The 24481-nt window shown below is 37.8% G+C and overlaps 1 protein-coding gene across 5 annotated transcripts in view; it reads left to right on the top strand.

Annotated features, from left to right (window-relative positions):
* Positions 1-24481, top strand: part of kif21a (kinesin family member 21A) — a 53556-nt gene that overhangs the window by 16093 nt on the left and 12982 nt on the right. For 3 of the 5 annotated variants that reach the window (XM_065291198.2, XM_073813261.1, XM_065291195.2), the window contains exons 2-24: positions 4692-4914; positions 5403-5585; positions 5859-6008; positions 6087-6221; positions 8372-8551; positions 8659-8774; positions 9135-9330; positions 9848-10037; positions 10125-10188; positions 10406-10615; positions 13369-13425; positions 14335-14416; positions 14496-14610; positions 14861-15049; positions 15136-15335; positions 17499-17606; positions 17680-17748; positions 17996-18138; positions 18241-18385; positions 18509-18703; positions 20924-21025; positions 21108-21273; positions 23878-23898. In XM_065291198.2, coding sequence (XP_065147270.1) covers positions 4692-4914; positions 5403-5585; positions 5859-6008; positions 6087-6221; positions 8372-8551; positions 8659-8774; positions 9135-9330; positions 9848-10037; positions 10125-10188; positions 10406-10615; positions 13369-13425; positions 14335-14416; positions 14496-14610; positions 14861-15049; positions 15136-15335; positions 17499-17606; positions 17680-17748; positions 17996-18138; positions 18241-18385; positions 18509-18703; positions 20924-21025; positions 21108-21273; positions 23878-23898 — 3239 coding nt within the window. The remainder of the gene's footprint in view (positions 1-4691; positions 4915-5402; positions 5586-5858; positions 6009-6086; positions 6222-8371; positions 8552-8658; positions 8775-9134; positions 9331-9847; positions 10038-10124; positions 10189-10405; positions 10616-13368; positions 13426-14334; positions 14417-14495; positions 14611-14860; positions 15050-15135; positions 15336-17498; positions 17607-17679; positions 17749-17995; positions 18139-18240; positions 18386-18508; positions 18704-20923; positions 21026-21107; positions 21274-23877; positions 23899-24481) is intronic. The other 2 variants (XM_065291197.2, XM_065291196.2) reach the window with 2 other exon arrangements.

Here is a 24481-nt window from a genome sequence, read left to right as displayed (position 1 = left end):
TTTTAGTTGGAAAATAAATTACTAAAAATAGAACAGATATTTTGTGTAAAATGTACATATATTATTTGATGTATACGCATTAATAATATAAGTATTACATTTACAGATTATTTTAGTCAATATATTTAAAAAGGTCAGAGTAATATATTTAAGTTTTTAAAACTGTAATAATTGCATATTTCAAATTATTATTATTTCTTTTTGACATCAAAAATGTGTAAGTTTTACGCCTAACTTGAAGTATGATTTACTTATATTTTCACATTGATATTAATTGAGTAAATGTAGGCAAAAAATTAATTAATAATAAGTAGAAAAAATGTCAATTTTAAACAATCACATAGCCAACGGTTTTTAATCAGCAACAAAGAAACTGCGCATTTTGCCGATGACAAACACATCAGAAACTCCTCAAATTTATGAATATTTACACTCACAATATGATTTTATTTCCTTAGTACAAAAGTATAACATATTATACAAATTCTCAGTGAAATGTATTAAACACCAATGCATACTTTTTATCGTGTTTCATACCATGTAAAGGGAAACATAATAATATAAAAAGTAGCCTACTGTTCAGTAATGCAGAAAAGCGCACCACAACCATGTTAAAGCTATTAAAACGTTCAGATGCAAAAATGAACTAAATGTAAAATTAGATAAACTAGTTAATGATATTGCGTAAATGCGCTCGGTCTCTTCAAAGGTCTTCGCGAATTATTTTGTTATAAGACTCGATTATCATACATCACGTCTCTTCTACTGTAAGTACACGGAAAAAATAAGACAAATGATGCGCGTTTGAGTCGGATTTTTATGAAGAATATGTGACTGTTTATGTAACTGGCAAAAGAAAACTTCACCAACAAAATGTTTGCCAAAAAGCATGCATTTGTATGACATCAAAGTATATCGCCTAAACATCGATAATCCGTGTCATGTTACTTCAATATCATACAGTATACGCTCAGCATGAAGTCGAGCACACACATTGTCGTCAGTATGGCCTGCAAGAAACACGCCTGCCCTCTACAGGTTTTTATATTTCCTGCGTCCCCCACCGAACCCCCCTTTTGCGGGATCTCGCAGAATTTCGGAAGTCTCCGCGGCATTCTGGTCTCAAAGACGCGCATTTTTAAAGGCCACATCTGTATGGGGTGGGTTCTGTTTGGACATCTTGATTTAATGATTTATACAGACAGTATGAAGCCGCCCCAGGGACATGAACGTGACAAGTATAGACTGGTCCATACAGATGTATTATTTCAGAGAAAATAGCTGAACTCTTTCTGCTCTCAATAATTTCGATTGTTTAATGAAAGATTATTGTTATGGCAGAATTCATTGCATGCACATTTGTGAATATTCTGTTAAGCTTTAAAGTCCCCTGTAGTCAATAATTGTATCCCTTAAAACACATCTTTTCCATCAAAAAATCATATATAAAAGTTTTTTTCTGTGATGATCATTTATTTATGCCCTACAAATGTTTAAATGTCCCTGCTAAAAAAAACAATAGAAACCATCACAGCAATTCTATTGGATTTAATGGTTTTAATTGGTATTGGGCAATAACGGCATTAAATGACTTGATCTGTACTCGATAAATTTGCAGATCTCATGAACCGATCTTTCTGTGTACTTTTGTCATCATAGGGCTCCTGAATGCGGCCGCAATTTCACATGATTTTTACGCAGTGCGAGCATTTTTATAACCTGTTGCTCATGTGCGACGTGGAGATTTGGATTTCTGTCTTTGCCTTTACAGAGATATGTGTATTTCCAAAGAGCGCGATGCGTCTTCACATCCCCATCAAACAGCGTATACAACACATATCTATCACATACAATTGCATCATCATGCCGAAAGTTTATTATTTGCATGCGTTTTAAAGTTTTGACAGACAGTTTAAACTTTCATTTTACTTGCAGCCGCTCTTGTCCGCGTACACCCGAAGCGCGCGCACATCATACTAGCCTCTCATTCAGTGCATGTCTTAAAGCTACAGTATCCTAATTCATCTCTGAATAAAATCACTCTTTGCTCTTCACTGAAGAACTGTTGTACTTTATACGAATGCGTGTATATTTAATTCATACAGTAAAGACTGTGAAGTGTTTTATTTTCAGTACTTTTAACAGACATAAGCCTTTTTAAAGGCATATTCAATTTCTCTTTGGAGAGGAGAAATATTTGTTGTGCTTATTTATTTGATTTTCTATGTATGACGGGCCATTGAATTATAAGAAAATAATGCAAACCCAAGGTGCAATGCAGCATGACACGAAGCGGAGTGCCATTACACCGCGGGTGTGCATTATTTTCAAATAATTCAAAGGACCAATTATTCCTCTTATACCAGGGTTACCACAAACATTGCTCTGGTGCCTATTTTTAAGACATTTGACAAGTTAGGTGTGCGGTTATCAGAAATTAATGCATACCCATTGAACATTTGTCAGCCAATCAGAATACAGCATTCAACAGACCCGTGGTATAATAAAACAATAATATACCTAATTACTGCAAGTAATATAAAGAAGGCAACATCTGTGGTATGACTTTATCTAGAAAAAAGGTTCCGTTCTTTCTGTGTTTTTTTTTAAGCTTTGATTGTGTTAACAGTGCGCAATATAACATGTGTTTATGGTTCACGTGTAAAAAAACGCTGTATTTTTCACATCTGTATAGCGCTGTTTTCACTGTCCTCAAAACGGGCTGATTTCTTCGTTGTTCTATAAAGTCCTTCAGAAATACGTAACGAGTTCTGATTGTGTAGTTTGTTTAGTGTGTTGTGATTCGATAGCAGCTTAGCTTGCCGTTAGCTTAGCTGGCGACTGACGTATTCCTATGGGCGGAGTTTAGTCAAAAAACTGTTCTACTGACGTCATTAAAGCAGGAAGTAGAGGACTGTAGTCCAAACCGGCCGTTCGCTGTAGGCTTTGAAAGGCGAATTCTGTTAAAGAAAACACCATTTGCGCATACGGTGCCAGGCGCTCAATTCGCGCGAATGCAGCGGAATCGCGTCTTCCGCGCCGCGCCAAACGCCTCATCCGTGCTGCGAGACCTCCAGACGCGCGTCAGTGCATCTTTACATTGACTTAACATTGAAATCTCTCGCGCTTCAAGCCTCTACCGCGGCTGGTGTAAACGCAGCATTAGAGTTACAGTCATCAAAGAGCTTGCATATCAGCTTGAAAAATCTGTATTGGCATTGTTATCGGCCAATCACAAAGACAACAAATCGGTAATCGGAAATCACTATCTGAGGATCCCTAGTTTTAATGGAATTTTTTTGGTTGTACAACAATATAAACTTTATTTTTCCTGTCTCTTTAAACAGACTGGCTCTAACATGACCCATGTATTGGGCATCTCTGCTCATCTATCACCCACCCATTTCTGTCTCTTTCTCTGGTTCTCTCTCTCTCTCTCTGTGTGTGTGTGCAGTACAGGGCAGATCCAGTATCAAACACACACAATAGTCTCTCTGTACTGCTGTCAGTGAACAAAAGAGTCTCTCAGAGTCTGTGCTCAGCCTCCGCTGTCAGGTGTGCAACAGAAAGTCTTAATCTGCTCTCTTTAGATTGGCTGTTTGGAGTATCTGAGTCAAACATTATCATTAATATTACAGCACATACAAACCAGAAAACATTGCCGTGCCAGATAAAACCACACAGTAACAAGCACATTATAGCAATGCACTGGCAACCACAGCACGTTCATAAAAACACTCAAAATACCTCAGTACCTGCACTGAAAACACTTAGTATATCTAAGTAACCTCACAACAACGTCCTGGCAAACATACACAACACAGATGGTGAGCTGCATGGACAAGCATTACTGTCATTTCATAAAGTCACATACCATAAGTGTATCTACTGAATTAAATGAAGTAGCTGCATGCATTCTGGACATAATGCATACGCCAAATTCAGATTTTCATGTGTGACCCGTTTCGTTGTCCACCTGTGATGTACGTGAACAACACCCATGAAAATAGTTTACTCGGATGTTGTCAAAAAGCACAAATTAACCAGGAGAAATATAGTTTTATTACTTGCACTTGAAAAGAGACACCAAGCTCACCATTTTCTGTTTGACTTACCATCGTGGCCCATGGGATAGAAATGATGTATTATACTTAGAGTCTCAGTGGAAACGGTAGACCATCTGTGTAGTTCTCCTACTGTTTTTCCATACTGTGGTTTCGCATATCTTAAGCTCACATAAAAGAAAAAAAGAAAGAAAAAAATTACACATAATATTTAAACATATATGTTAATATATATACAACCTGTAAAACAAAATCAACCAGGACACCCATAAGCCTTCCCTACATCAATCCTCTTCTCAAGATGGAGGCAGTGTCACCATCATCAACATATGCCAAAAAAAGTTCCCAAATTTGATGAAATACACCACTCTTATTGACGGTTTCAATTATTTTTGCAAGCATTCTTAATTGGGATTCTCCTCAGATTGTCACGCAACCATGATAATAGTTGACTTGCAAGAGAAAACTGTCATCTTTGTTATGAAATGAAAGCCGTCTTTATCCCTGAAATAACATTTTGTTCAATGAAACATCCAGTGATCACAGGTTTATTTTAAGTCACTTAGACTCTGCTCATTAATATTCATATCAGTGTGCCAATGTCTTAATCATTTTATCTCTTCGCAGGATTCGTCCTCAGCTTGCGAAGGAAAAGATCGAAGGATGTCACATCTGCACGTTCGTGACGCCCTGCGAGCCGCAAGTGGTTCTGGGAAAGGACAAGGCCTTCACATACGATTATGTGTTTGACATGGACTCAACCCAGGATGCCATCTATGCCAATTGCACTGAGAAACTCATCGAAGGATGTTTGGAGGGTTACAATGCAACTATCTTTGCCTATGGACAGGTGTGTATGTGTGCCCTGTGTGGTAGAAATATTAAACATTTTTTCTTTATATAATACAGCCACCTAAAATGTAATTTGAAAATGTAATATTACAGTTAGCATATCATGCATTATTATAGGAGAAATCTTTTATTACTAATAACCTAAATGTTAAATCATAAGAAAATGTAGTTGGATCATATTTCTCCTTCACATGTCCAAGTATTTTTCATGTTGTATGGCCAGCATGAGCTATGACCTCAATTTCATGGTCGACTTACCATCAATCACAAGCACATAGCGCTCTGTCATCTGTCTGTCTCTCTGTCTGGCGCTGTCTTAATCCTTCTTTATATCAACAGTCTCACTTTTTCACCAGACAGAAAGAATAAACTTTACCGACACCAAACTATAATAAAATCTGTTTGGGTTTTTTGAAAGCATGTAAAAGGGATTCGATTATAATTAATAAATGTCGAAACATAGATAACATCTTTGTTGTATCTCAGACAGGGTCAGGGAAGACATATACAATGGGCACAGGGTTTGACGTGACCATACCAGATGAAGAGTTGGGCATCATCCCACGGGCGGTCAGTCATCTCTTCAAAGGCATTGAGCAGAGACGGCAGGCGGCTGCAGATCAGGGCCGACCCGTCCCAGAGTTCAAGATTAGTGCTCAGTTTTTAGAGGTAATGTGCTAAATGCTGACCTGGATCGTCATCTTTTGTTGGCCGTGTAAAAACCAACATTACAGAATCAGAGGAAGGTTATTGGTTGTTCAAGACCTCTAACCAAAATTCTAATAAACTTTAACCCTGGAGAACCCAAGAAGATTTTGGATAGCAGCAATTAACATTGGCCAAATTTGATCCCGTGGGTTCTCCAGGGTGTATTTCTTCTCAACAACATAACTAATATTAATTGCAATTTTTTACACATTTACGTCTGTGCTGTATCTTTAGTTATATAATGAGGAAGTGCTGGATCTGTTCGACACCACACGAGACATGGAGATGAGGAAACAGAAATCTCACATTAAAATTCATGAGGATGCCAACGGCAGCATCTACACTGTAGGGGTGACGACACGCACAGTTTCCTCAGAGGCAGAAGTGAGAATAATTTCTTAATTTATTTCTTTATTTTTAACTTTATTTAAATGCTCTTTAAAACAACAAATTATGTTGTAGATGATGCAGTGTCTGAAGCTGGGCGCTCTCTCTCGCACCACCGCTAGCACACAGATGAACGTACAGAGTTCTCGATCCCACGCCATCTTCACCATTCACATCTGTCAAGTGCGTGTTTGTGCCTCTGGAGAAAATGTAGGTACCATTAAAAATTGTTAGGGCTTATGGGCTGGATCATTATAATGGAGTCATTATGGGTTTGGACATTGTGGTGGAGTCTTATGGGTTGGGTCATTGGGATGGGGTCATTAAGGGTTGGGACACAAGGGTGGAGTCTTTAGGCTTGGATCATTGGGGTGAAATCATATGGATGAATTATTGGGGTGGGGTCATTATGGTTAAACTATTGATGGGGTGTCATTGGCCTTGATCTTTAGGGTGGAGTCTTCAGAGTTGGGTCATTTTGGTGGAGTGTTCAGATTTGGGTCATTAGGGTGGACTTATGGTTTGGACTCTGGGGTTGAATCTTATGGGCTGGGGTGCAGTCTAATGGGTTGGGTCATTGTGGTGGAGTCTTTAGGGTTGGTTCATTGGGGTAAGTCTAATGCGTTTGGACATTGGGGTGCAGTCTTATGGGTTGGGACATTGGGGTGAAGTCTTAGGGGTTTGGACATTGGGGTGAAGTCTTAGGGGTTTGGAGATTGGAGTGGAGTCTTATGGGTTGGGTCATTGAGGTGCAGTCTAATGGGTTTGGACATTGGGGTGCAGTCTTATGGGTTGGGACATTGGGGTGAAGTCTTATGGGTTGGGTCATTGAGGTGCAGTCTAATGGGTTTGGACATTGGGGTGAAGTCTTAGGGGTTTGGACATTGGGGTGGAGTCTTATGGGTTGGGACATCGGGGTGAAGTCTTCTGGGTTGGGACATTGGGGTGAAGTCTTATGGGTTGGGACATTGGGGTGAAGTCTTAGGGGTTTGGACATTGGGGTGAAGTCTTAGGGGTTTGGACATTGGAGTGGAGTCTTATGGGTTGGGTCATTGAGGTGCAGTCTAATGGGTTTGGACATTGGGGTGCAGTCTTATGGGTTGGGACATTGGGGTGAAGTCTTATGGGTTGGGTCATTGAGGTGCAGTCTAATGGGTTTGGACATTGGGGTGAAGTCTTAGGGGTTTGGACATTGGAGTGGAGTCTTATGGGCTGGGTCATTGAGTTGCAGTCTAATGCGTTTGGACATTGGGGTGAAGTCTTATGGGTTGGGTCATTGAGGTGCAGTCTAATGGGTTTGGACATTGGGGTGAAGTCTTATGGGTTGGGTCATTGAGGTGCAGTCTAATGGGTTTGGACATTGGGGTGAAGTCTTAGGGGTTTGGACATTGGAGTGGAGTCTAATGGGTTGGGTCATTGAGTTGCAGTCTAATGCGTTTGGACATTGGGGTGAAGTCTTATGGGGTTTGGACATTGGGGTGAAGTCTTAGGGGTTTGGACATTGGGGTGAAGTCTTAGGGGTTTGGACATTGGGGGGAAGTCTTGGGGGTTTGGACATTGGGGTGAAGTCTTATGGGTTGGGTCATTATGATGGAGTCCTTATGGTTGGGTCATAGGGATAAGGGTCATTATGGATTGGGACATCAGGGTGGAGTCTTTAGGTTTTAATCACTGGGGTGAAATCTTATAGGGGAATTATTGGGGTGGTGTTATTATGTTTGAACTATTGAGTTGGAGTCATTGTCTTGGATCTTTAGGGTGGGGTCTTCAGAGATGGGTCATTAGGGTGGACTCATGGTTTGGACACTGGGGTTCAATCTTATGGGCTGGCGTGCAGTCTAATGGGTTGGGTCATTGTGGTGAAGTCTTTAGGGTTGGATCATTTGGGTGCAATCTTATGGGTTGAGACATTGGGGTGAAGTCTTATGGGTTTGGACATTGGGGTGGATTCTTATAAGTTGGGTCATCCTGGTAGAGTCTTTAGGGTTGGGTCATTTGTGTGGAGTCTTATGGGTTTGGACATTGGGGTGGAGTCTTTAGGGGTCATTGTGGTGAAGTTAGGATTGGGGTTATGGCTGAGACAGCTGGGTTGAGGTCATTAGGATGTGGTAAGGTAAGGTAAAAATAATTTTGAGGTAGTTGCTTGGGGTAGGCTCATTAATGTTGGGTCATTGGGGCAGTGCTTGTTGCCATGTATCATGGAAAGCAATGAAATAATGTGTCTATGGATTATTGTACAACAAGTCTCTGTGTATGTTTTCATGCATTTTTGCTTTGTGGGAGAACTTAGACCTTCATGGGTGTATCCCAATGAATGCACGCCAACCCTTGGCTGCATTAATGTCACATCTTTTTGTCAGCCCCCAGAACAGGACAATGAGACAGACAATCGACTGGCCAACAACTCGTCTGAGATGGAGGAGTTTGAGACACTTACAGCCAAGTTTCACTTTGTGGATCTGGCCGGGTCAGAGAGACTCAAGAGGACAGGGGCTACAGGGGACAGAGCTAAAGAAGGCATCTCCATTAACTGTGGACTGGTCAGAAATCAACTACACATTCATCTTCTGTGTAACTTCATAGGCTAATGTTACCTTAAACATTTATTATGTTTTCATCAGCCCTTGTCTTTTTTACTTTGATGTAGCTGGCATTGGGAAATGTGATCAGTGCTTTAGGAGACAGAAGCAAGCGCTCAACGCATGTGCCTTACAGGGACTCCAAACTTACTCGCCTTCTTCAAGATTCACTGGGGGGAAACAGGTCTATTAGCTTCACTAAAATAAAAATAAAAATGTATTCACCATCAAATTTGATTTGAAGTCAGTACTGTGTCACTCTTGTAATTCTGTTGTCATACACCAATCAATCTGCTCCGTGTCGTATGCAGAAGTAGGACATCATTATAATGTAGTGATTATAAAACTTTATTTCATTACGTCATCTGTGAACATGATTTGTGAGTCCTGTCGAGGATTCCTATTGATACTACAACTCATATCGTTCCACGCTATTTAACAGCGTCGTCAAGCTACGCCGCTGTTTTTGCTTTGCGACCTCTAGTGTAAAAATCTTTTTTTAAGCTGTTCGATTGAGTCAATAAAGCTTTTTTTGATATCTCAGCCGAACAGTGATGATCGCCTGCATAAGCCCGTCAGATCAGGACTTCATGGAGACCTTGAACACACTGAAGTACGCCAACCGGGCACGCAACATCAAGAACAGGGTGATGGTGAACCAAGACAAGGCCAGCCAGCAGATCAGCGCTCTGAGGACGGAGATCGCCCGATTGCAGATGGAGCTCATGGAGTACAGAACGGTGAGATTACATTCATCCATAACAAATAACTTATTCAAAATGCAGAAGACTGAATGTGTGTGCAGTTTGACTTGCATGTACTGTGTCCTCAAGGTAAACACAGGTGGGGCAGTCCTCTGGGTAAACAGTATGTAAACAATATATAATATTTGTAAAGTCATTTCTACCTTCATTGTTGACATAGAAAATAAATGAAATTAAACAATGGTATTAAATAATACAGGGTACAGAATATATTGATACCTGTAGAAATCCCAATGCCAAATTAAATGAAAAAATATAGTAAATTAATATAAATAATAATAAGTGATAAATAATGTATAAAATAAAAAAATAATACATACGCCTATTTTTATCTTATAAAATTATCAAAATAGTATTTTAGTGTTAATAAATATCTATTATTAATTGTACTATATAATAATATATGAATTAATTGAAAGAATTATTTATTGAAAGGTTACTTGTTAACCCCTGTTAATCGTGAGTAGTTAAAGAAAATCTCTCTGTTTCTCAGGGGAAGCGTCTGGTTGGAGAAGACGGGTTGGAAAGCATCAATGACATGTATCATGAGAACTCAATGCTTCAGATGGAGAACAATAATCTGCGCATGCGTGTGAAGGCCATGCAGGAAGCCATTGACTCGCAGGGTGCTCGACTCACACAGCTGCTCAGTGAACAGGCCAACCAGGTGCTTTCCAGAGCAGGTACACGGTTAAATCACTGCCGCCCATGCATTCATGTCCAATACTTTGAACCAATGGCATTTAAGTGCAATGATGAATGTTTTTCAGGTGAAGGTAGTGAGGAGATTGGAAATATGATTCAGAATTACATCAAGGAAATCGAAGATCTCAGGTAACATAAATCAAATTTTGGATAAGAGCGTCTGCTAAATGTAAATATATTGCAGGATGAACCCGAGATATTTCTAAAGACCAATATTATACATGTGGGAGGTCTGTTTTGACTTATTCACAACTGCTTTGCAACATTGTAGCAAACATCCAGAACATCATAGATAACCTTTTTTATATCTAGAATTCATATGATGTCACATGATTTTGTGTTTCAGAGCAAAACTGCTTGAAAGTGAAGCCGTGAATGAGAACCTGAGGAGGAACCTCACGCGGGCGTCCACCCGTCCTCAGTTCTACGGAGGTTCTGGAGCGTTCTCATCTGCACTACTAGGAGCCGACCCCAGTCAGGAGACCGCTGACATAATTGAGATAGCCAAAAAGGATCTGGAGAAACTAAAGAGGAAGGAGAAAAAGAGAAAGAAGAGGTAATGAGGTGGTAAGAACTGCATCTGGAGGGGCTGTTACCGTAGTAACTGGCTGCTGTTATGAATAATTGCCCCCATGCTTAGCTCGGTGAAAGAGAGGCATTGTGGGATTTCTTTAAGCTGTGTAATTACTACGGCAGACATTATGTTAATGTCTATAATGAGGCTTTCAGGGAGAAAATTTGCTATGCACAAATGTTTTTCATCCTTAAGTCTGTGATTTTTATTGTTTTATTTATGATAGATGTAATAATTTTACAATATATAATACACTATAAAAAAAATATTTTCAAGAACAAAAATTCTTAGTATTTTTGTCTTGTTTTCAGTAAAAATATCTAAAAATTCTTAAATTAAGATGCTTTTTCTTTGATGAGCATAACGACCCAAGAAAATAATTCTATTTTTTAGACCAAAAATATCAAATTTTAGTGATTTTGTGCATAAAACAAGCAAAAAAATCTGCCAATGGGGTGAGCAAAGAAATCTTGAACATTTTTCTTAACCACTAAATTCAAGAACATTTGCTTACCCCATTGGGAGATTTTTTTGCTTGTTTTATGCACAAATACACTAAAATTTATATTTTTTGTCGATAAACTAGACTTATTTTCTTAGGTCATATTGCTCATCAAGAAAAAGCATCTTGATTTAAGAATTTTTTGATATTTTTACTGAAAACAAGACAAAAATACTAAGAATTTGTTTTCTTGAAAATCATTTTTTTTCAGCTATGACAATTAAAGTTTTCTGGCTTGGCTCACTGCAAAAATAACTTTCTTACTCAGTATTTTTGTCTTGTTTTCAGTAAAAATATCTAAAAATTCTTAATTTATGATGTATTTTCTTGATGAGCAAAATGACCTAGGAAAATAAGTCTAGGTTTTAGACAAAAAAAAATCATTTAAGCGAATTTGTGCTTCAAGCAAAAATCTGCCAATGCAACAAGAAAATTTTTCTTGAATTAAAGGTGCAGTGTGTAATTTTTAAAAGGATCTCTTGACAGAAATGCAAAATAATATACAAAACGATATTATCAGGGGTGTATAAAGACCTTTCATAATGAACCGTTATGTTTTTATTACCTTAGAATGAGATGTTTTATCTACAGAGGGTCCCCTTACATGAAAGTCGCCATTTTGTGCCGCCATGTTTCTACAGAAGCCCTTAACGGACAAACTTTTTTTACTAAGTTGTCTCCGAAGATGACATGTTTATCCGGTGGCGGCAAGTGTAGCTAGCTTCTCGATGCGTTTTAAAAGTGAGGGGTGAGCAGTGAACCAAGCCATTGGTTGCAATTCGCAACCTCACCACTAGATGCCGCTAAAATTTAAACGCTGCACCATTAAGTGTTTATGTAAAAAGTAAACATATTTCAAGAATTTTTTTCTTACACATTGGCAGATTTTTATTTTTTTGTCTAAAAACTAGACTTATTTTCCTAGGTCACTTTGCAAATTAAGAATATACATCTTAATTTAATTTTTTTTGTTTTAATTTAATTTTTAGAAAATTTTTAGATATTTAACTCTTTCACCGCCAGCGTTTTTAAAAAAAGTTGCCAGCCAGCGCCAGCGTTTTTCATGATTTTCACCAAAGTTTAATGCCTTCCAGAAAATGTTTTTCTTTAAATATATAAACATACAATATACCAAATGAAAGAACAGACCCTCTGCTTTCAAACAAAAAAAAACCGTTTCATCCTACCTTTAGTGGTTCTTTTGCAATCAGCTTTTGAATACGGGTAGGTTTTTGCAAAAACACCATATTTTGAGCAAAAAGCATTGATAATTCCATTTTATTGACGGACTTTTCATAGAGATCCCATTCAGAGCGATCTTTAAAACAGACACGGACATGCAGCAGCTTGCCATAGGGCAATACTTCCGGGTTTAAAAAGTTGCGGAAAGACGGAAAATCTCGTCATTGGCGGGGAAGCGTTTTCTCTTAATTGACGAGATATCTCGTCAATGGCGGGGAAAGAGTTAATTTTTTTTTAATTTTTAGATATTTTTCCTGAAAACAAGACAAAAATACTAAGAAAGAAAGTCATTTTTTGCAGTGCTGTTTTCCCTCTTTAAAATTACAAAAGCATTGAGAGTTGTGTGTTCCTGTAGCTCAGTGGTAAAGCACTGCATTAGCAGCATGAAAGGTTAGGGGTTTGATCCCAGGAACACACATACTGATAACATGTATACCTTTTAATGTATCTATCGTAAGTCACTTTGGATATAAGCGCTTGGCAAATGCATGGACGTAATGTAATGTGAAGTTATATCAGTGGCTATATCAGTGGTTCACATGAAGTTATGAGGATAAAAGAAAACAAATGTTGTTTGTACACTTTTTTTGTGTATATAGAATAAGTGTTGGAGAAAAGTATATACTGGTGGATGAGGTAAAATACTTGCAACAAAACCGTATTCCCTGTGTGTCAACACAAAAATGATGTTGAAACGTAATTTACCCAGTTAATACACATAATGTATCATTCGAGCACACATCACACCGTTAATAGTCCTATATACAGTAGGAAATTACCAGGAAGCATTGCAATTTTAAACTGAGCAATTAAAAATGAGCACAAAACTTTGTAAAGCAACCAAAATATATTTAATTTGACAGTGCTGGTCCATGAAGAAGGTTTTCTAAGTGAACCACAACCACTCTTCTTTACTAATGTCAGTATCATCTGTCTCTTGCTTTCTGTTTCCTCTGCCTGACTCTTCACCTTTGACCTCTGACTGCTGCAGACTCCAGCAGGTGCTGAGTGACAGGAGAGAGGAGGAGGAGGAGATGGAGGAAGACAGGTTTGTCGCTGTGTCACCCTCTCCCTCCTCGTCCTCTGTTATTTCTCATCATAACCCACCTCTACTTGCAACCTTTAAAGTCTTAAAGTTTTTTTTTTTTTTTAAAGATAGTTTATGGACTTGGAAGAAATACCCCAAATAATGTTTCACTTATTTATTTATTTGATAAATAATACATTTATTTATTTGATAAAAATTTCAGATTTTCAGGCGAACTAATTCTTTAAATGATTAAAGAATTAATGCACACAACTGAGACATTTTTGTATCCAGTTGCTATGACATTAATGGAGAAGTTGCCACTACTAATATGGTAGCGCCGTGACCCACAATCCAGCAGTTGAAGCGCGGTCTACTTATTTATGTTATGTCTATGGCTCACACAATATAGATACATATATGCCACATCACTATTTAGCATGTTGCTGTGATGGGTCAAACTGCTCCGACTCAGAATCACCCACGATACGATATTACCACGGTCCTTACGTCATAATACAATATTATTACGATTTGGGGGGTGCCGATATTCATGCTGTACTGCACTTTGTTACTTTTTCCAACTTTAAACTCTCAACATCTGTTTTATCTAAAAAGAAACATCATTTGTTTGTTTATTTCACAATGGGGTTGTCAAGCCGACAAACTGACCAACACTTTTATAAAAATGTTGTATGCACCTGGCAAACTCAACTAGGATCTTTGTATGTCTATGGTTCACACTGTTGTTTGGGGTGGGTACTGTTTCTAAATTCTGAATACTGTATGGATTGAAATGTGGTTATTATGTTTATTAATCGCTTTTTTAATGAATTTTTAACCCCAAATATTAACTTTTTTGTTTTATAAAGGTTTATCTACATAAAAAATCAACATTTTAATTTCCAGTTTGTCTATTTTCTCCTGCAGTGCCAGCAAAGACGAAACACTTCACAGTGAGGCCAAGATCAGTGAGGGAGAGCCATCAGAACCCACCAATCACGAGCCAGAGGTGCTTTGATTGACACTTTGCCCTTTCAAAAACATTTTACAGTGGAGTTACCAATTGTTGACGGACTCATTTCCCACAGGAAACCAGTGACCGCGAGGAAGGGGACGGAGAGGAAGAGGAAGAAGATGTAGATGAAGAGGAAATTGATGCTGAGGAGAGCTCTGATGAGTCTGATTCTGAACTCGATGAGAAGGGTGATCATCTTTGCTATTATATTTGAATAATAGAAAAATAGAAAGCTGCCACATAATAAACTTCATTTTATTCAATATTGAAACAACACCTTTAATTAATTATTATTTTGTATAAACATTACAATGTGATAATAAATGAGAGGTTGTGATATGGATGCCATAAGAATTCAGTTTAGTTTAGGCTTCTAACTCTATTAGCCTACCAGTTACTCTTGTAATCCAATTGTTGTTTATTTTTGTCATGGATCAGAGGACTTCCAGGCTGACCTGGCCAACATCACATGTGAGATCGCCATTAAGCAGAAGTTAATCGATGAGCTGGAGAACAGTCAGAGACGCCTGCACACGCTCAAACAACAGTACGAACAAAAGCTCATGATGCTGCAGTGCAAAATCAAAGACACACAGCTGGAGAGAGACCGCGTCCTGCAGAACATGGGTACCAAAACATATAGCACATTGCAGGTTCGAGTCTGGCTTGGAACCTGACGCAACTAATTCTGGTTTTGTATGTATATGTGTCAGGCTCTGTGGAGTCGTGTTCAGACGATAAAGCCAAGCGCATAAAGGCCGAGTATGAGAAGAAACTCGGTATCATGAACAAAGAGCTGCACAAACTTCAGGCGGCACAGAAAGAACACGCCCGCTTACTCAAGAACCAATCACAGTATGAGAAACAGATGAAGAAACTGCAGCAGGATTTAGCTGAAATGAAGAAGACCAAAGTAAGACGTCACCATAGACACTGCATACATGCCTACGTTCAAAATAAAGCTGAATGTTTCATGTTTTTCTATATAATCTGCACCATCTAGTGGTCATCAAGCATATTACACCTATAACAACAGTGTAAGGGGAATCACAAATTTAGCATTATGGTCTATGTTAAAACAAAATTCTATAATGCATTCCAGGTCATTTTATTACAACCTTACTTGGGAATTGATCATTTTGATAGTTTAAAGTCTCTGCGAACGGGAAGTTGTGATTGACTTTTCTTTATTTGTGCCGTATTTCCGAGTGAAGCGTACAGTGCAAAAAACTATTTTCAAGAAAAACAAATCTTAGTATTTTTGTCTGGTTTTCAGATTCAGATTCAAATTAAGATGCTTTTTCTTGATGAGCAAAACGACCCAAGAAAATAAGTCTAGTTTTTAAACCAAAAATATCAAATTTAAGTAAAACAAGCAAAAAAAATCTGCCAATGGGGTAAGCTAATTTTTCTTGAATTTAGTGTTTAATAAAAAATTTCAAGATTTTTTTGCTTACCCAATTGGTAGATTTTTTGCTTGTTTTATGCACAAAATCACTTAAATTTGATATTTTTGGTCTAAAAACTAGACTTATTTTCTTGGGTCGTTTTGCTCATCAAGAAAAAGCATCTTAATTTAAGAATTTTTAAATATTTTTACTGAAAACTAGACAAAAATACAAAAAAAACTTTTCTTGAAAATTATTTTTTGTAGTGATAATATTATTACACTGCAAAAAAATGACTTTCTTACTTAGTATTTTTTCTTGTTTTCAGTAGAAAATGACCTAAGAAAATAACTTTAGTTTTTATACAAAACATATCAAATTTAAGCGAAAAAATCTGCCAATGGAATAAGAAATTTTTTGCTAAATTGTTTTGTATTAAGTAAATTCAAGACTATTTATTTTGGTCTAAGACTAGACTAAACCACCACTTAATGTATGTAATTGGTCTACTTTAATGTCAACTAATTTTATTCAAATTTTTACAATGGCTTGTCTACAAAAAGTCCAAGGTTAAATGCTAACGTTATAGCTAGCTATATTATATAGCCATAAATATTTTCATGGAAAAAGGCGAAAAAACATTCATTAATGTCTCAAATTTTGTTTCAATCTATCTTTACAAATATTAAATGTACTATATTATGTTGGTGTATGGATGAGTTAAAGTAGTTTTATTAAAAAAGAATTCGAATGAGTATGATTCACTTAAAGGTATTGTGGAGGATTTTCTTTTTCCGGGTGGATCATCAAGACTAATGGTCCTCCTAGTTGTCAATCAGGAGTGTTTCGCAATTGCATTTTTTTTTAAAGTGGAGAAGGCGGATCTTTTCTAAAATTCGAGAAATTCCTCCGCCACACCTTTAATAAATTGATTATACTCATGTTTCTTCAAATGTTTATCCGATCCAATTTGATAGGAGGCGCTGTCTCAAAAAACGAGGGGTCTGAGAATGTGGGTCTCTGGGTGGGGGACTGTAGCTGCAGGCTCAGAGTTTTGGTTCAGTTTATAAGGGCACATGCATTTAAAAAATGGTTATTTGTTTATAACGAACATTGCAACATTTTATTAAAAAATATGAATGTCAGTTTTAAATTTATCGGGACTTTTGCTCTGATTTTTTACATTCTTAACCTTTAATATTTAACAAACACTGGACGTGAGAGAAGTGTCGCGTCATTGTAACGTGCTGAGACTAATGTAGAATCCAAACGCACATGTTTATTAATAAAGCCATGCAAACAAGACAAAAGGGTCATCCAATATACAGGCAAACAGGTCATAACAAAAACAAGGCAACGTGAAACAATGGCAAGGCTTGGGAGTGCAGGTTACAACTGACAATACTTCGCAATGTGAATGAATAAGTGGCATGGTTATATACACAAATAACAGGAAGTGAAAACAGAAGGAGTGTGAGCATGTCCAAAGTCCAGTTTGTGTAGTGGGTGCCACCTGGTGGTGGGATGAATGGTTGAAAGAGCAGAGGGAGCCATGATGACTGACATTTATATTGTTTTCATTGCACACACCATCAGTTTTTGGTGTATTTTTTTGACAGAAAGCAGCTAGTTAACATTAGATGCTAGCATTAAAGGTAGTTTAGCATTGCTATGATTACTGTCGTCAGGTGCGTCTGATGAAGCAGATGAAGGAGCAGCAGGAGAAAAGCAGGATGGCGGAGTCCCGGAGAAACCGTGAGATCGCCACACTCAAAAAGGACCAGCGTAAACAAGAGGTGCATGATGGGAAACTAAAACTACTGCCATAAGAGTCTGCGAAGTGTGCAATATATTTTTTTTCTTTTACAGCATCAGCTGAAACTGCTAGAAGCTCAGAAAAGACAACAAGAGCTTATTCTGCGCAGGAAAACTGAAGAGGTGAAATATTCATAAATACAGATAGCTTCTTAAGAAAGTATCAATACTTTATAACACTTTTGTACTGTCATGCTTTTGAAGGTAAAACATTTAGCTCTAAATAAAATCTTTAATAAGATTTATGCTGCCATATTTAGAAATGGCATATTTGTTTTGTATTGACCAGAGACAGATCATAGGTTTTTAATTTGATGAATGTTTGATTACACAGAAAAAAACTGTGATATTTCTGTGATTATTTTGACAGGTGACTGCTCTAAGGCGACAGGTGCGGCCCATGTCAGGAAAGGTGACACGGAAAGGGAATGTACCTGAGCCGAGCCAGGATCACTTACATAGACCACCCTCAGGCCGGCCGTATCCGGGCTCCGGAGCACCTAATGGAACCAGGTACGGATGCTAATGTAGAGTAATAGATCTCCTGTGGATTAATATATATATATATATATATAAGCGACCACATTTCATTTGACGGACATCTCTTGGCTTTAGATTATACTACCGCAGGCCAGCTGGGATATATTCTACACGCATTGCCCGTGGGAAATGGCAGACTCTGGAACGGCGTATCTCTGACATCATCATGCAGCGAATGACCATTTCCAACATGGAGACAGACATGAATCGTCTTCTAAAGGTACAAGACAACCTGAATTCATTGAAATGATACATCTTTCTTAATGCACCCCTGTAATAAGTTCACTGATCCCATCAAAAGATTACACATAGAATTTTACCATTGTTTGAAATCTGTCCACAGCAACGTGAAGAGCTGACACGGAGACGTGATAAGATCAGCAGAAAGAGAGAGAGATTACTGGCAGAAGAGCCAGAAGGTGAGAAAGATGTTCAGACTCTGAATGAAGAACTGGAGTCTCTGCTGGCAAACATCGATTACATCAATGACAGCATCTCGGACTGCCAGGCCAACATCATGCAGATGGAGGAGGCAAAGGTCAGTCAGCTCTTAATCCATTCACTTAAATGACTCTGAATCAACTCACTGAGTTGACTTCTGTGTGTGAAATCATCATTCTGTAGAACTCTATTCATATATTTTCCTTAAAGAGCACATATTATGCAAGTCCGTTTTTACAAGGTGTTTGGACATAAATGTGTGTTGGCAGTGTGTGAACACAACAAACCTTGATTCTTTTTGATTGCCGTTTTGATTCTTTTGTTAATGTGACATCACACAAACAAAGCCCCGCCCATGGTCACTGACTGACTGGTTAATTTTACCCAAAAGCTTTTCTATGTGTTTATTAAACCATTGTAGCTCTAATACGGCTACAGTAAATATACTATTGTCTCCGACTGTATTCACAGGAATCAGATCTGTTTGAACTGAAAACGCTCACTGTCTGTAAGGGAGTGAGGAGCTGTAGCACATTTGCATTTAAAGGTACACTGCAAAAAATGACTTTCTTAGTTAGTATTTTTGTCTTGTTTTAAGCACAAATATCTAAAAATTCTCAAGTCAAGATGCATTTTCTTGATGAGCAAAATAACCTAGAAAATAAGTCTAGTTTTTAGACAAAAATTTAACATTTAAGTGCATTTGTGGATTAAACGAGCTAAAAAAAAACTGCTAATGGGGTAAGCAAAAAAACTTTTTCTTAAACACTAAATTCAAGAAAAATTTGCTTTATCCACAAATTCACTTAAATTTAATACATTTTGTTTAAAAACTAGACTTATTTTCTAAAGTAATTTGCTCATCAAGAAAAAACATCTTGATTTTAAAGAATTTTTAGATATTTGTACTGAAAACAAGACAAAAATACTACGTAAGAGAGTCATTTTTTGAAGTGTACACACATGAAAACACACTTTTTTTCCCACCCAAATAAGGGCTTTTTTACATGCTATAATAAATGATCTGTTGGGTATTTTGAGCTGAAACTTCAGACACATTCTAGACACTCCTGAGACTTATATTACATTTTGTAAAAATTGGCATAATATGTGGCATTTAAAAGAGTGAGTAAATTGGGATATTAAGGGCACCAGAAGAGCTGCAGGTGCCAACTTGTGTCGAGCTGTTGAAATTGATGCGGTGTAAGCCACAGTGGATAAGTAGCATCTGACTGTAAGTGTATACTGGTTGAACGCTCGTCATTGTGGTTCATCAAGGGATTGAATGAGTGCACTAGATAATGTCCACTTTTAATTTGAACATCACCACAAAATGGCTTTCTTAGTATTTTTGTCTAGTTTTTAGCACAAATATCTAGAAATTCTTAAATCGAGATGCATTTTATTGATGAGCACACTGCAATAAGACCCACACTGCAAAAAATGATTTTCAAGAAAAAATTTTCTTAGTATTTTTGTCTTGCTTTCCGTAAAAATATCAAAAAATTCTGAAATTAACTCTTTCACTGCCAGCATTTTAAACAAAAGTTGCCAGCCAGCGCCAGCGTTTTTCATGATTTTCACAAAAGTTTAATGAATTTGAGAAGACCAGCAATGATGGAAGTAAATAAACAGCGACTTATGTTGCAGTTTGAGTTAAATCACTCCTCAACTTGGCTCATCTTTGTTTTCACCGTCTCAAACGGAAATACCTATGACGCAGTTTTTTTTACCTGACGGGAGGGGTTCTGGTGGACCAATCACAGAGCTTGCGGTCCGCGTAGAGCCGACGCGCTGTTAGAAATTTTGTGAGGTGCACGTCAGGCAACGCAGAGCTACGCACAGGCTACGGATAGCCTACGGCGTAGAACCTACGCACGACTATAAATCGCCCTTTAGGTGTGCGGTTATCAGAAATTAATGCATACCCACGGAACATTTCTCAGCCAATCAAAATACAGCATTCAACAGACCCGTGGTATATATATATATATATATATATATATATATATATATATATATATATAGCAGATTTTTTTCTTGTATTAAGTAAATTCAATAAAAAATGTCTTATTCAAATGGCAGATTATTTTTGCTTGTTTTAAGCACAAATTCACTTAAATTTGCTATGTTTTGTCTAAAAACTAGAGTTATTTTCTTAGGTCAGTGTGATTCTGAATCAATTTCGTGAAATACTCAAACTATAATCAATCAACCTAAACTCTCCAATTTGCATTGAATCAAATCACTCATTAATGATTATAGTTACTTTAAATGACATGGCTCTTATCTCATGGATTGTTTTCTGTGTGTGTAGGAGGAGGGCGACGCTGTTGATGTCTCAGCTGTGATTGGTTCCTGCACTTTGGCCGAGGCTCGATTTCTTCTCGATCATTTCATGTCCATGGCCATAAATAAGGTATCAGATCACAGAGCCCTTATTCAGCTAAATGCTTTCAACGTCGTTTTTCTCGACTCTACATTTGATTGGTTCTTCACAGGGTCTACAGGCATCTCAGAAAGAGTCTCAGATAAAAGTGATGGAGGGCCGTCTCAAGCAAACTGAGATCAACAGTGCCACTCAGAACCAGCTGCTGTTCCACATGCTGAAGGAGAAGGCGGAGTTTAACCCAGAACTCGATGCTTTGTTGGGGAACGCTCTACAGGGTAGGGACTCCATGGCATCTAGACACCCAAAACTAATACAGGAACCTGACCATATTGCTCAGACCTGTTTACATTTCACAGCACTTGTACTTAGTGAACCCGTTTGCCAAAATATCTGAGCCTCCCACTTCCATAGGAGGCAACCAAGGACCCTGGTAAAAAAAACAATAGAAACCATCAAATAAATTTGATTGGATTTAATGGTTTTAATGTGAATTTGTTTTAATGGAAACTATAATGGTCCCCCTATTGCATACGCTGGAAGCTGGTTTTAGCTGTTTTAAGGTGTAAGTAGCGGGTTTAAGCTGGTCCTCCCAGCCTGGCAAAGTTGAGCTTGGTGGGTCAGCTAGTCTTCCAGCCAGACCAGCAAAGTCCAGCATTACCAGCTTAAAAAGTAAACAAAACACAGCCAAACCAGCTCATCTGTTTATGCTGTTTTAGCTGTTTTTTTTAGTTGGGCTGGTTTGCAGGGGCGGACTTACCATTAGGCAAAGGTCGGCAGTTGCCTTGGGCCCCGCCTTACCAAGGGGCCCCAAAATGCAGGGGTGTACTTGGTGAGCTGCCACTTTTTGCCCCTGCTTATCATCAAGATTCCCAGAAAACTATCATAATTTTGTTTAATTACGAATTCTATTTAAACATCTTTTGTGTTTTTCAGTATATTCCCATAAAAGGTTTGAACGTTATTATTACATCTGCATGAATGCGCCCCCCATTATAGTTTAGAGTGGATCATTCCATGCACTACCGGATATATCGGCGCGTAGCTCAAATCAACAAAGCGAGCAGAGCTGCAGGCAGCAGCGAGTGAGTTTGATACATTAAAGAGCGAAGCTGCAAGGAAATAAACTAAGAGTGAAACGTAGCTACACCAATGGAGCAGAAAAGATGATTCACACAAAAATGTTGCAAAAGTCTCCGCTTTTCTCCACACAAACACTGCCACGGTCTGTGCTGCTCTCAGCCTCTTTTCCGTCAGACACAGCTCTCTCTCGGCCACGGACACTGATAGTGTGCCGGTGAGTATGCTCCGCAAATAACACAGGATCTACAGTTTATATAATATTAGCGTGTAATCTCAGGTACAGTAAGCTTTAGTCCACCGAAATGTCTGCCAAGCACCACTAAAGATTGTAATTCATCCCCAATCTGCACACGAATTCGTGATCGCTTTAGTCTCATTTAAATCTCATATGAAAACGGGAGCATGCTTCGGCTTTGCCCTGCATATCACTAGCGAACATCAAAGTACAAGATGTGTACATAGATGACATCTGTATAGTTCAATAATATAAAAACTGTTTACCCAATGTAATGCAGAAGCAATACATGACACTTTACCATCCATATAGAAAGTCAAATTTCACCCCTTGTTTATCTTATTTCGAGTTCTTAACACCTATGATTGCATTATTTTAAAACCATATTATGTTTCTTCTCATCATATTATGTTCATTTGAATACAAAGTATTTTAATTTAAAATATATTTTGTATGTAATGTGGCATTAAATGAAAATGTATTAAAGAAATTAAGTACACAAAGTAAAATAAAAAGTACATAATTGTTATACACGTCTTTTTTACTATGTAGTACTGCTCTTAGTATAAAATCCAATCATATTATCAAACAGTATTAATCTCAACCTCATTGGGGGCTGAAACTTATGTAACTCAGAGGAAAAAAGAGATAGCGATGAAAAAGAGAAAAATACAGTAAAGGGTGCATAAAGGGTGCATAGTTAGGGCCCCGACACATGGTTCGCCTTGAGCCCCCAAATCACTAAATCCGCCCCTGCTGGTTTGTGGTTTATCTCTGTGGAGTTTGCATGTTTTCCCGGTGTCAGTACTCCATGTACTCTGGTTTTCTTCCTACAGTCTAAAAACATAAAGGTTAGGTGAACTGGAGATTGTCTTAACCCAACTTGTGTATAGATTAACCGGGTCTTGCTGTGAATATAGCCATAGAGGCTATAAATGTGTAAGAAAAGAATACAATTAAATGGTAGCACAAAGCGGTGTGTTTAAAATTTTGATATGACGTTACATCTTCATGAACTCCAGATGATCCATGCATTGATACAGCACCTTCTGTATCGATTCTGATGAAAAAAAATGTTTTATAACCATTCAGATCACATATATTTTAGATCACTAATAGTCATGAAGTTATAATAATATCCATTTTTTCAAATTCTGATAATTTACTTCATCCAAGATGTTTATGTCTTTCTTTGTTCAGTCGAGAAGAAATTGTTACGTTTTTCATGTGTTTTTATCAGTATGTGTGCTGTTGTAAATCAAACATTTGCGCTGGTAACGCAATGCTCTGAGCTACAGGATCACATTGGGAAATGAGATTGAATGGTTTTTTATTACTGAAATTTCAAGGAGATAAACTAAACTTAAAATTTCATTCATATTTAAGTTTTACAATATGAATCCTCTCTGGCATTGACCAAATTTGGCAATAATTATTTAGCAGACCAGGACTTTTCTGTCAGTTTATTTTTTCTTTTGGTCAGATTTGGTTTGATCTGGAGGAATGTGTTTTTGATTTCTAAGTTGATTATTTTTCTGTTTCCCTGTTGGTTGATTCGAAACAGAACTAGGTAACATGCCCTCGGGTGAGTACCAGTAGCCGTACACTCTCTCTGTAATGAGTGCATGGTTACCACCTTGGACTAACCACAGGCTAGCGGTCCCATCCGCAGGTGCATGAGGCTTCTGTTCATCCTTTCACACCTCCTCTACCCGTGACCATATTAAACCACCAATCCCTAGCAACATGCTAGTTATAAGCACTAGCATAGGTCACAGTCCCTTGGCAGGAAAATGTGACGACTCTTCTGGTCCTTGTAGGACATACTAATTTCTATCCTTGTTTAACGATTTATCATTTTTGTTCCCTCATTCCTCCTTTACACAACTATGTTTTGCTAGCCTCTTTTTGGTTGCAGACAATGTCAGAAAACGGTTGGGATCAGCAACTATAGAAACTAGCATGGTAGCGCTGTGCCTAATTTAACCTCATCTGCTTTGTCTCTGTATTACTACCACACTTAAGAAGAAGTCTATTTAAACATTGCAGATCAAAATTATATCTTTTAGGTACCTTTAAGCCTCTATGAAGTTGTTAAAGACCCCATGATATCAAAATTTAAGTTGTACTCCTGCACGTTGACAACATTAATCTTTTAGCAGATTTAA

The sequence above is a fragment of the Paramisgurnus dabryanus genome, chromosome 23, assembly GCF_030506205.2.
Source record: "Paramisgurnus dabryanus chromosome 23, PD_genome_1.1, whole genome shotgun sequence".
Lineage (NCBI taxonomy): Eukaryota > Metazoa > Chordata > Actinopteri > Cypriniformes > Cobitidae > Paramisgurnus > Paramisgurnus dabryanus.
The sequence above is the reverse complement of the archived record's forward strand: the minus strand, read 5'-3'. Positions and strand labels throughout refer to the sequence as shown.